Source organism: Phoca vitulina, unplaced genomic scaffold, assembly GCF_004348235.1.
Source record: "Phoca vitulina isolate PV1807 unplaced genomic scaffold, GSC_HSeal_1.0 scaffold3, whole genome shotgun sequence".
Classification (NCBI taxonomy): Eukaryota; Metazoa; Chordata; class Mammalia; order Carnivora; family Phocidae; genus Phoca; species Phoca vitulina.
This window is the reverse complement of record NW_022589706.1, coordinates 71861185-71872863: the sequence shown is the minus strand read 5'-3', so window position 1 is coordinate 71872863 and position 11679 is coordinate 71861185. Positions and strand designations below refer to the sequence as shown.

At 34.5% G+C, this 11679-nt stretch overlaps 1 protein-coding gene across 7 annotated transcripts in view; it reads right to left on the bottom strand.

Moving 5' to 3' along the window:
* Positions 1 to 4502: 4502 nt before the first annotated feature.
* Positions 4503 to 11679, bottom strand: part of SMARCAD1 (SWI/SNF-related, matrix-associated actin-dependent regulator of chromatin, subfamily a, containing DEAD/H box 1) — a 74934-nt gene continuing 67757 nt past the window's right edge. For all 7 annotated transcript variants that reach the window (XM_032400840.1, XM_032400841.1, XM_032400844.1 and 4 more), the window contains 4 exons: positions 11532 to 11650; positions 10473 to 10655; positions 9364 to 9473; positions 4503 to 4770 (listed from right to left, as the gene is read on the bottom strand). In XM_032400840.1, the coding sequence (XP_032256731.1) occupies positions 4709 to 4770; positions 9364 to 9473; positions 10473 to 10655; positions 11532 to 11650 (474 nt within the window). In that variant the 3' untranslated portion in view covers positions 4503 to 4708. The remainder of the gene's footprint in view (positions 4771 to 9363; positions 9474 to 10472; positions 10656 to 11531; positions 11651 to 11679) is intronic.

Here is an 11679-nt window from a genome sequence, read left to right as displayed (position 1 = left end):
TATTAAAAAAGAAAAAAGCAGGGATATTTCATGACACTGGAAATGCAGTAAAATGTTGAAAGGTGATCCAAACTTAAAATTATGATAATTTGGGTATATAGGACTATACCCAAAATAGACAAAGAACCCTTAAAATCCAACAAAATGAACCCAATTACAAAATGGACCAAAGATCTGGACAGACACCTCATCGAAGATATACACATGGCAAATGAGCATATGAAAAGATGCTCAACATCATGTCACCAGTGAAGTGCAAATAAAGATGAGTTACCATTACGTACCTGTTAGAATAGCAAAATTTCAAAACACTGACACCACCAAATGCTGGTAAGGATGCGAAACAAAATTAACTTTTATTTACTGCTGATAGGAATGGGAGATGATAAAGACTTGGGAGAGAGTTTGGCAGTTTCTTACAAAACTAAACCCACTCTTACCATATGATCCAGCCATTATGCTCTTTGGTACTTACCCAAAGGAGTTGAGAACTTAGATCCACACAAAAACCTGCACATGGATGTTTGTGGCAACTTTACTGGTAATTGCCAAAACTTGGAAGCAACCAAGATGCCCTTCTACAGTGAGTGGTTAAGCAAACCGTAGTACATCCAAACAAGGGAATATTAGCACTAAAAAGAAATGAGCTATCAAGCCATGAAAAGACATGGAGGAAACTCTAGTGCAGATTACTAAGTGAAAGAAGCCAATCTGAAAAGGCTATAAACTGTATGATTTCAGCTATAGAACATTCTGGAAAAGGCAAAACTATGGAGACAGTAAGAAGACCAGTGGTTGTGAGAGGCGAAGGGGGAGGGAGGGTTGAACAGGTTGAGTATAGAGAATTTTTAGGCAGTAAAACTATTCTGTATACTATAATGGATTTGTTAAACCCACAGAATGTACAAGACAAAGAGCAAACCCTAATGCAAACTATAGCCTGGGTGATTATGATGTGTCAGTGTAGATTCACTGATTGTAACAAATGTACCACTCTGGAATGGGGGTGTTGAGAGTGGGGGAGGGTGTACTTGTGTGGTGGCAGGGGTATAAGGGAATTCTTTACTTTCTGCTCAATTTTGCTATGAACCTAAAACTCCTCTTAAAGTCTCTTAAAAATAAAGTTTATTAAAAAAGAAAAAAGCAGGGATATTTCATGACACTGGAAATGCAATAAAATGTGGGAAGGTGATCCAAACTTAAAATTGTGATAATTTGCCAAGGTATAAAAAGAATGCTCACTTGCAATTATACATGAAGGTATTATTAAAACTATTCTTAATACATTTTTTACCGAAGTAATACACTTTTTCAGTTTCTTTTACTACTAAAATTAGTTTTACTACTTTATTTACCTATACATTTATAACCAATGTTTTTAATGTGTTGAGAAAAAAATTTAGAAGTCATAGAACATTTTCTTCATTGACTAAGATTATTTTGCACAATTTCAACCTGCAGTCATTTTTATGGTCCCACACTACTGTGGAAAGCAAGAACTGCCCATATAAACAAACCATTTAAATAGAAATCTTCCAAGTAACTATAGGTTATCCCTCAACACATTTTAAACCATAACTACAGCACTGGAATATATTTTAGTTCAATTTGCATGTTAATATTAATATTGGATTGTCTAATCTTAGCATGTCATGTTATATATAGAAAGAGACTAATGAAATAGATGGCATATACTTGAAATGCAGGACAGAGGAAAGAGAACATGGTTGAGAAGCCAGAAATGGGGAGAGGATGTAAGGGAAGAAAGAAAAAGAAAAGGAAAGCTGGGCTAAGTATGATTTTGTTTAAGGTGCTTCTTTCATCCCAACAATGTTCTACAAAATAGGAGAAAAGATGTTAAATACTTGATACATCATTAAGGATTATACATAAAAACAAAATATATTTCCCAAATGATTTGCTTCTTTGGATCACATTTTCTTATTGCTAGTCGCTGTTAATAAATGATAACAGGTTATATAAGTGAATCTCATTGCAAAGTATTGTATCATGTTATTAAGGCAATTTAAGAAAAAATTATCTTTCACAACAGAAATTCAAATAATACTCTAGACAATGAAAGTAGTAACTTTTTTTCCCTCTTATGCATGTTCATTTTCTGCCATAAAATTAAATTCTGACAAGCTTTAATGAAAATAGAATTTAGTAAAAGTGAGAACGACAACGCTTATCTAACATTATGAAAATTCACAGTAACATCAGTCCCACTTGTTTACACAAATCGTAATTCAAATATAAAATGCAACCACAGCAGGTTTCATAAAGAAATTATTTCATTTAAATCATAGCATCATCATCAATCTTTAGGTCATCTTTTCTCACTGAAGGGACAACACATTCCGTTATCCCACCCTGTACCCAAAATAAATGGCTCCTTGCTGAGTGAGCAAGCATGAGAGAATATGAATGAATCAGAATTGCAGATTGTAACCAGAAAACACAATTCTGGGAAGAAAAGAGTTAAAAGAATCAGTTCCTTAATTTTATGGACATTTTAAGTGTCTTGCTTAGGGTCACCCAAATCTCCTAATACTCCTGTCCAACCTCTATACAGTAACACCAAAGTTAGAAACAACAGTAGTTAATGTTGCAATATAAGTATCTGTTGGTATAAAGTTACAAGTCTATGGGGTCAGGAATACAGTTATGAAACACATAAGGCATATGTCTTCTACCTTGTAAGTTGCATTAAAAAATAAAAGTTGCTTCAATTGGTCAAGATGATATTCCAACTATGGCTTCACATGCTCTTTACTACTGGTAATAGATTACGATGTTCCTATGAACATCAGTCCAATGGAAGGACTAATGGGGGGAATATATCCTAAGTAATAAATTCCAGTTTATTGAGAAATAGATAATATTTAAGCACAAATGATCTCATTTTAAAGGTAAAGGGAGAGTTAGAAACTATTAAAAAGGGTGTGAAAATACAACTTATGATCACAAATATTTTTATTAAGCCCAAGACATAATAGAGCATGACAGGGAGAACTCAACTACATCTCATTAAATATGGACTTAATAACAACAAAAGAAACAGCCTATCACTGAAGACACATTACCACAGAAAAGTTATTAAGAAATCCATTATGAGATTTTGAAAGGTAGTATTTCCAACAATCTAAGTGATTTGGGTCCTGCGATGTAGGAAGAGGTAGTAATAGTATTTGTAGATTCCTTCTAGCCCCATTATACTAAAATATATCGATTATATTCAATATACCTTCAAGATTGGGTAAATCTACTGAATCATCAGTTTTCAGAGTCTGTAATATCTGAAGATTGCTTTGAGAGCTTCATTACTCTTCTAACTCCAGAGTACTATATGACCTAAGCATCTTAGCAAGTCAGGATGCCTTGAAAGTACAATCTCCAAAATTAACAAGTCTGTGATTTATAAATAAGTTTATTTATAATGATATTTACATAATAAAAACAAAACACATGAAACTCACAAGTTATACAAAGAAACTGATGTATAATAAAAACAGCAAGATAGACTGACAGGCAAAAATTTAAAGAAAGATTTAATAAAGAGTTAAATATCAAATAGACAACTTTACTTCTTCTAAATTTCACTTTGTCACCCACACTGAATTGGAATTGAACAATGGCTCTCTCTTCAGGAGGTCCTGTACTGGAAATTCTGGAAACTGATAAATTATATTTTGAGAAGTGTTTAAAGTTAATGACCTATTTCCATGCAGTACCTAACGCTGCCTTAATATGAAGTCACATTCAGTCTGCTTTGAAGTGAAATAGCCTGTTAATCTGTTCTGCCAGGTTAGACAAATGTTACCCACATTTTGCTGATACGTGGAGACGTGGCAGGAATAAACTACTATTTAGAGTAAAGAGAACTGGAGCAGAAGTGACTGGGCAACAGTTTCAAGAGAAGCAAAAGCCAGGAGAGGGAAATCAATGAAAACATGCACAAGAATAGGCAGAGTAATAAGCACAATTAGTGCAGTGGGGAAATGAACAGAAGGAATTAATCCATGGAGCAAGAGAAGGGCTTCTTCGTTACTATTCACTGGAAAACAACTTAGTGCCTAGCCAAACAAATTTGTTTTAACAGAAGTACTTGGAAGGACCTGGGGGTGTTAGTAAATGGAATGCCACCTTTAAATTCAGGTTGAGTTCTTGTTGACAGTGGTGAACATCTGCTTCAAATAGCAATAACATGAAAGCTATATAATCTATACAGCTGCGTCCTTTAAACTAACAAAAAAAGAACTTCAAATGAGACAAGGAAAAACAAGACGTAAGCATTGTCAAATAAGGCACATGTAAAAATCTACACACATTATCCAGTGAAAGACAATATATATATATTTGGAGGTAGAAATAATTACAAAAATACTGACATTTCTAAAGCATTAGCATATTTGTTACAAACAATCACCAACTAATCCCCATTCAGAAAACTGTTTTGTAAAATGATTATTCAACATCTTCAGGACTACATTATTTGTGGCTTTTTTTTTTTTTTTTTTAATTTCACATGTGAGCATCTGGAGAATTCAGTTAGTGGCAAAAAAGTTGTCCATACTATGAGAAATGTAATATGGAAATTATAAAAAGTTATAAATGTTCATAAACCCCATGGTCATCATAATGTAAATGTCCTTGAGTGCACCAAGTTGATATTTCCTCATCTATTAGGAATTCACAATTCTTAATTTCACAGGCCCATTGACGTTTTTAGTAACGTGGCTATATCTGCTGGCATACTCCCTTCGTCACCTGCAGGTCAGAAAGGGGCATTAAAAGTTGAATAAAAATATTTTACGAAATATATTTTCTCTAACTTTCATGAATTCCTAATCATCTTTCAAGGTCCAGCTTGCTTCAGTGTCACTCCTTGTTAAAAACCCTCGTGAGGGGTGCCCGAGTGGCACAGTCGGTTAAGTGCCTGACTCTGGGTTCTGGCTTCAGGTCCAGATCTCAGGGTCGTGAGACTGAGCCCTGCGAGGGGCTCCGCACTCAGCGTGGAATCTGCTTCAGTTTCTCTTTCCCTCTTCCTCTGCCCCCCACAACCGTGCACGCTCTCTAAAGTAAGTAAATAAATCTAAAACAAAACAAAACGACCTTTGCAAATCCCTACATACATTTAAGGCTATTTCCTCTGTGCTTATGTTCATATTACCAGCACAGTAATCTAGAGGCTAGGTTTCTCAGTTGACATAAATAAAAACATAGGCAAGTATTAATTTGGATCATATTCTATTCATATAGCACAGTATTTACTACTCAGGTATACTCGATAAAAACATTTGTGCAACAAAACTGAGTAATGCAAATAAAGACAACCAATCAAATCATTCATCCAAACCCTTATTTTCAATCCAAAGATATAATCACTAACATAGACTTAACTGGCATATCTAAACAAAATTGTGAATATGGCATACCAGTTGAAGATTAAAGTGCTCACTGTAAATAACCTTTTCCCAATGTCTGCCCATATTTCAATTAAATGAGACTCCAGTATCTAGACACTTAACACAGGAAGCATTCAGGATTTTTTTTAAAGATTTATCTGAGAGAGAGAGAGCGAACTCCTGAGTGGGGGGAGGGGGGGAGAGAGAGAATCTCAAGCAGACCCCCCCACTGAGCGTGGAGCCCGACACGGGGCTCGATCCCACGACCCATGAGATCCTGACCTGAGCTGAAACCAAGAGCCGGACAGACGCGCAACTGACTGGGCCACCCAGGTGTCCCCAGGATTTTCTAAAGCAAGAAAACACCTTGTGTCAATTAATCACTCAGACTGTTTAGAGATGAACTGATTTATTAGTTTATAGTGACAATGGTATAGTTGACAATTCATAAATATTTGTACGTTCATAGCAATGAATAATTTTATAAATTAGATGTGGCTAAAATGCAGCCAAACTAATCACTTCTCTGTCACACATACACACCCCAGTTATAATCTAAAATTGTGAGTACTTTTATCTACTCTTCTTTCAGTAAAACACATATGCAAAGAAACACAGACTATTTCCATAAACTCTCAAGGAGTTTGCGGACACCCTTGCGCCTTGAGGCTCTTCCATAGATTTAACAGCCTATGAAATCTAACTTGAAACATGTTAAATTAACTGACCCAACTAAATAATCAGACAGCTCCAGAAGACAGTAAGACAACAAGAATTCAAAAGTACAAGACAACAAGACTGTGCAAGATTCAGTATTCTGGGAATGGAGGGAGGGGTGAAAAGAAGGAAAAGGGGTGAGGAGACTCCTGTAAGTCTGAAGATACTAAAGATATAACGCAATAAAATGCAATGGTTCGTGAACTCTGGATTTTTTTTTTTTAAGCTATAAAAGACGAGGGGATAATTCGGAAAACATGATAATATTTGGAAATTACTGTTAATTTTCTTGGATGTAATTGGCAACTCAGAGGGAATGCTAAAATATTCAGAATGATGTGTCATGTCTACAACTGACTGAAATGGTTCATGAGGAAAAAAAGGAAGTATGAAGCAAAATGTTTACAACTGCTAAATTCATTTATACTATGCTTTTAACATCTCTGCATGAAAATTTCCATTTTAAAAGGTAGAAAATCTATTAATCACATTAAGAGATTTAGCATGTATCAGAACACCAACCAGATTACTGAGTTCCATTCCCAATTTCTGACTGAGTAGGGATGGAGCTGGGCTTGGGAATTTGCATTTCAAGACAATTTCCCAGGTGATGTTGTTGCTGTTGGTCCAGGGACTACACTTTGAGAACCACTAAGGCAAGCTCTAGAAATACAAAAATCTGACAAGCATTTCTGAGAGGAATCATGGTACTTATCTTTCACAGTTTCATGGAAAGGGGGGCATACAGATTGTTAACATGAAGCACAGACACACTCAATTACAAATATGCTTTTTGTTTACAGTGGAAAAGAACCTCACTGTGAGAGATGAAAAGGGTACATGTACTCTCGTTAGGTCAGTGTCCAGTTATTTAAATGAATAAGCAGAAGCAGAAGCAAAGATGATAAAATCATTACAGTTAAGAGAATAAAGACATTATTTTATCCTTACCCTACCAAATAAAACACATACCAGAAAAAACTGATACAAATAGCTTTAACAAGACAGAGTAAAATTTCCTACAGAAAGAAAGAGTGATAAATGGGGGAATGATTCTTTGTAATAAATGCTTTACAGGTAACAGCCTAAAAGCATAGCTGAAATAAGTTGCTATTCTAACAGATACTTGATGTGAAAATAACAGGTAAAACTTTAGACTAAACAAATTTATATAAATACAAATAATTTATGTGAATTATGACTAGACATGACTGGATATACACTGGTCTCATCTGAAATGCCATTAAAATGCCATGGAAAAAAGAAATCAGGGGCATTATACAAAAGAGAAAAGAACAGAAGAAAAAAACAACAGTGAGGAGAGAGCTGTCAACAAATTTTGGAAGATGAAAAGCAAATGGAAGAATGGAAGTTGACTTTAGCAGAATAGACAAAGCAAAAACTTAAGTGAGCACACAGAAAATGCAAGAATGTTACTTCACACTCAGAATCTAACCACACCCCTCCCTCCCGACTCCCCCTCACCGCCCCAACTCAAGACAGAGGTAATGCATGGCTCCCAAAGGATGGGGAATATACAGAGCTAAAACAGATAGAAGAGTAGAACATCTAAAGCCTGCCCAACAGAGCCAGCCATTTACCCCAGATACACAAATGAAGTTTATTCTTTGGAAAGTCTGAATCAGAGGAATGCCAAATATGGGCATAGAAGACAGTGAAGCTATACTGGAACAGGAAAATTAACTATATAAATAGGACAACAGCCCTTCCTCCCCCCCGGCTTCTCCTTAGCTCTAATAATGCAGTCAGTAGGTTTATACTCTATGTCCCACCATCCTCATTTCACAAAAGATTGGTGAATATGTTCCTGGGGAAATGAATAGCCCATGAGAAGCAACCTATATAGTTAAAGACAGTGGGGACTCCAACCATCAAACTGCTGAAACCCCAACTAACTATGATGATTCTATTTAAAGACTTACTGTTAGAATAAAAACTATGTATCTGGAAAGGTGGCAGCAGTGCTAAAGGAGAACAGGTATTTAATTGTTTTACTAAATTTGAAAAGATGCCCTAACAAAACAGTCAGGAAAAAATGTTGTGCTATGAATCTGCCTTCTATTGCTTCTGCTAGATAATCTGATATTGGCAAGTTGACCCCTCCACACAAGGCTTAGTAACTGTTTAAGTTATAATCATCACAGCTGCTTCTACTCAAACTTTCTTTAATGCCTGCCTCCCCAGCCTGAAACACCCTGAAATAAATGCTATACAGGAAGGACACCTACTAATTTCACCATACACACCTCCCTCCCTCTCTCTCTCTTCTCAAAGACAGATTAAAATACCCTGAACTCTTTATAAGCACAAAGTGCCCAGCAAAATACTGGGACCTAGTAAATATTCAATGGAAGTTTGCTGAATTGAAACAAACAATGATCAACATTAGGAAGATCCTTACTTATTAGAATAATGATTAAACAGCTTGTATCCAGTTAAATTTAACATTAAATAAGAAAAGTAAGATGTAAAAGACTGCATGCTAAGTTGTGTAAAAGGGAAAAAGAATACATATACTTATTTCTATCTGCATAAAATGAGCGGTCACATGCTAATAAAAGTCAACGTGTCATTGTTAGAGGGAAAATGGAGGATAGGGTGAGAAGGAGGCCTTTGTTTGCTTTTTATATCTTTTGAATCTTGAACTATGTGAATGTATTATCTTTTCAAAAATGGAAAACTTAATTTAAAAACTACTCTTTTCAAAAAGGTGGAATGAAGAGGGTTCTCTTAGAGGGTTCTTTCTAGTACCCAACCAACTTCAATCTGAAATTACTAAATTTTTGAGGAAAAAAATGCATTTTATTGCACTTTAGTACAGTGAAGTATTTACTGGTCAAAATGAAATTAATGTAAATGTTACCGTTCTTAAGAAATTAATATTACACCATGTATTTTAATTCTTGGGGATTCATATGTGTTACTTATGTAGTAAATAAATTATAAAATTGTGGATAAAATTATAGAACTAATTTTATTTCGGGGATGCTTTGGCATCAAGAGATAAGGGATGGAAGAGACAGAATTATCCAAAATCAAGTGTTTACATCAATTCTGGCAAAATAATCTTAGTTATTGTAGTACGTTTGAAATGAGCATGCTTTTTCTATACTGTATGCCAGTGAAGGATTTGGGCCATTTTTGTTAATCCCTTGCTACTAATTTGATGCCTTTTCATATAAATAAATATTGATGTTTCTGTTTACAAACAACTTACCTTCATCGACTGTGGTCATATCTTGTTCTAGTTTCAATTTCTGTTGGTTAATTTTTAGCATGGATTCTTCAATTGTCCCTTGGCTTATTAATTTTATAACTAGTACTTCTCTAAAGAAAACAGAAGATATGTCCGTTGGTTACTTAATATAAAATTATTTGGCTACATATAAGCTATATGAAACATCTTAGAGTTCAATAAGAATAATCTGAAGATTGTATAACAAATATATCCATAACTTTAAATTCCCTTTTATTCAAACTTGGGATTGATGTTTTCTGAGCATGTAACTTTTAAACAACGTTTCTTATTAATCCAAGATATCTGTACTCCAAAAATTACTGGTAAAACTTACTACAACAAACAGTCTGGGATCAGATAGGTATTCATTTTAAAAAGGAACATGTTAAACAAAAACAAAAACAAAAATAAAAAAAATAAAAAGGAACATGCTTTGCTTGTCAGGTTCCACTAAATAATTCAGTATAAAAAGTAAGAAAGCATAGTGAAGTACAAAGATTACACAGGAAGTTTTAGTCCCGTAACAGGTACAGATAAATATCTGATTCATAAATGAATTTATCAATAACTTTTGGAAATATAGTAACACACTCCACACAGAAAACACTGATTATTCACTACTTACATGTGAAAACAGAGTTGAGTTAGGGGTACTGGCACCTCTTTATGGTCCAATGTCAAAATGAACCTTCACCTAAAATATCTACAACTCAAATAATGTATTTCCTAAAGGATAACAGGGTAGCAATGGTATACATTTTACTGTCTATCTGGCTCTTAAGGGATCTAACAAGACTTTTTAACTACTAATATTTTTCAAAGGGGCTGAACAACTGGTAATACTTTGTTTTCATCAGCTGCAGAACTAATTGGGGTGAGGTGGGAGGTTATTTTGCTTTAACTACTCGAAAATGAACAGGTTATATAGTGAAGTTCATATTCAACACTGCTGGTATGAAACGTATCACCAGCCATGCTTTGCTGAAAATAAAAACACTGAAGCAGGACACTGACAGACTATATTCTACTATTATATACAAATTAAATTGGCATTTAGTTAAAAATAAATTTCAACTCAAAACACTTACTTAGTCTGGCCTACTCTATGGCATCTATCTTCTGCTTGTTTGTCATTGTACGGGTTACAGTCAATATCATGAAGTATAACAACATTCGCTGAAGTGAGGTTTATTCCTAGGCCACCAGCTTTTGTTGACAGCAGAAACACAAAGATATCCATATCGGTATTAAACTCGTCAATTAGGTGAATCCTATAAGATAAATATATTAGGCTATATTTCACTAAAATGTATACAACTAAAACTGAAAACAATCACACTACATGGAAAAAAAACCCTGAAGATGTAAATACATGCTCTTGGCAATACAGTTACCTTTCCTGCAGTGATTTTACTGAAAGACCTTCCCAATTCACCAACTTCTTTTCTATTCCATTTCTCTTTCTATTAATTCTCACTTTAATTCAACTATTTGGGTTTGAGTAATGCTAAAGGGTTATTTTCTCCTTTGTTTAATGACTTCTGGCTTATCTAAATTTTGCATACGGCTTTTCAATCTTTAGCCTTCTCAGAAGTCTGTTAGTGGCTGCTCTTGATACCAGATGAACTAAAGATCTCAAGATCAAACTAGAGCAGTGTATTCCCTTTTAGCATGACTTCTATCTTTACTGCAGGGGAAAAAAATCATTCTGGCTGATAAAAAATAAACCTAAAGATGTAATGCAGTTTTCTTTTTTTAAGACAATCTTTTAATCTTTGGGAATTAAAAAAATAAACAAACCAAACTTATTCAATTACTCTTAAAATACGAAAAGCCCAAGATTTTAAAACCATCTTGGTTTTTGTTTTTTAAACAATCTTGGTTTAAAGGTAAGGTGCTTCAAGGGTCTGAATGAGTCTTAAAGGGGAAAACATTCTAATTCGGTATCGAAATAGATTTCTATGCAATTCAGATCAAAAACTTAGAAAATTTTCCTTATCTTAAGACAATGGTTTGAAATAACCACACAAAAGACTCAAAAGCAATACAATTCATTCAAATGCTTTATATACATTTAAAATTCCAACGTTTATTCTTATTTAAAGGTGAGGTGGAAATTTTCTGAAACTGAAGTGAAACATACCAACCTTTCAGAAATCTGAGTCTTCCCATCTAATCTGAGGTACCTATGCTGATGATGTTTTAAGAGAACCTCTAAAATATCCAGCATCATGGTAAATTGGCTAAATAATACAACTCTATCACCCTGTGAAAATACATATATGGATTAGAAAC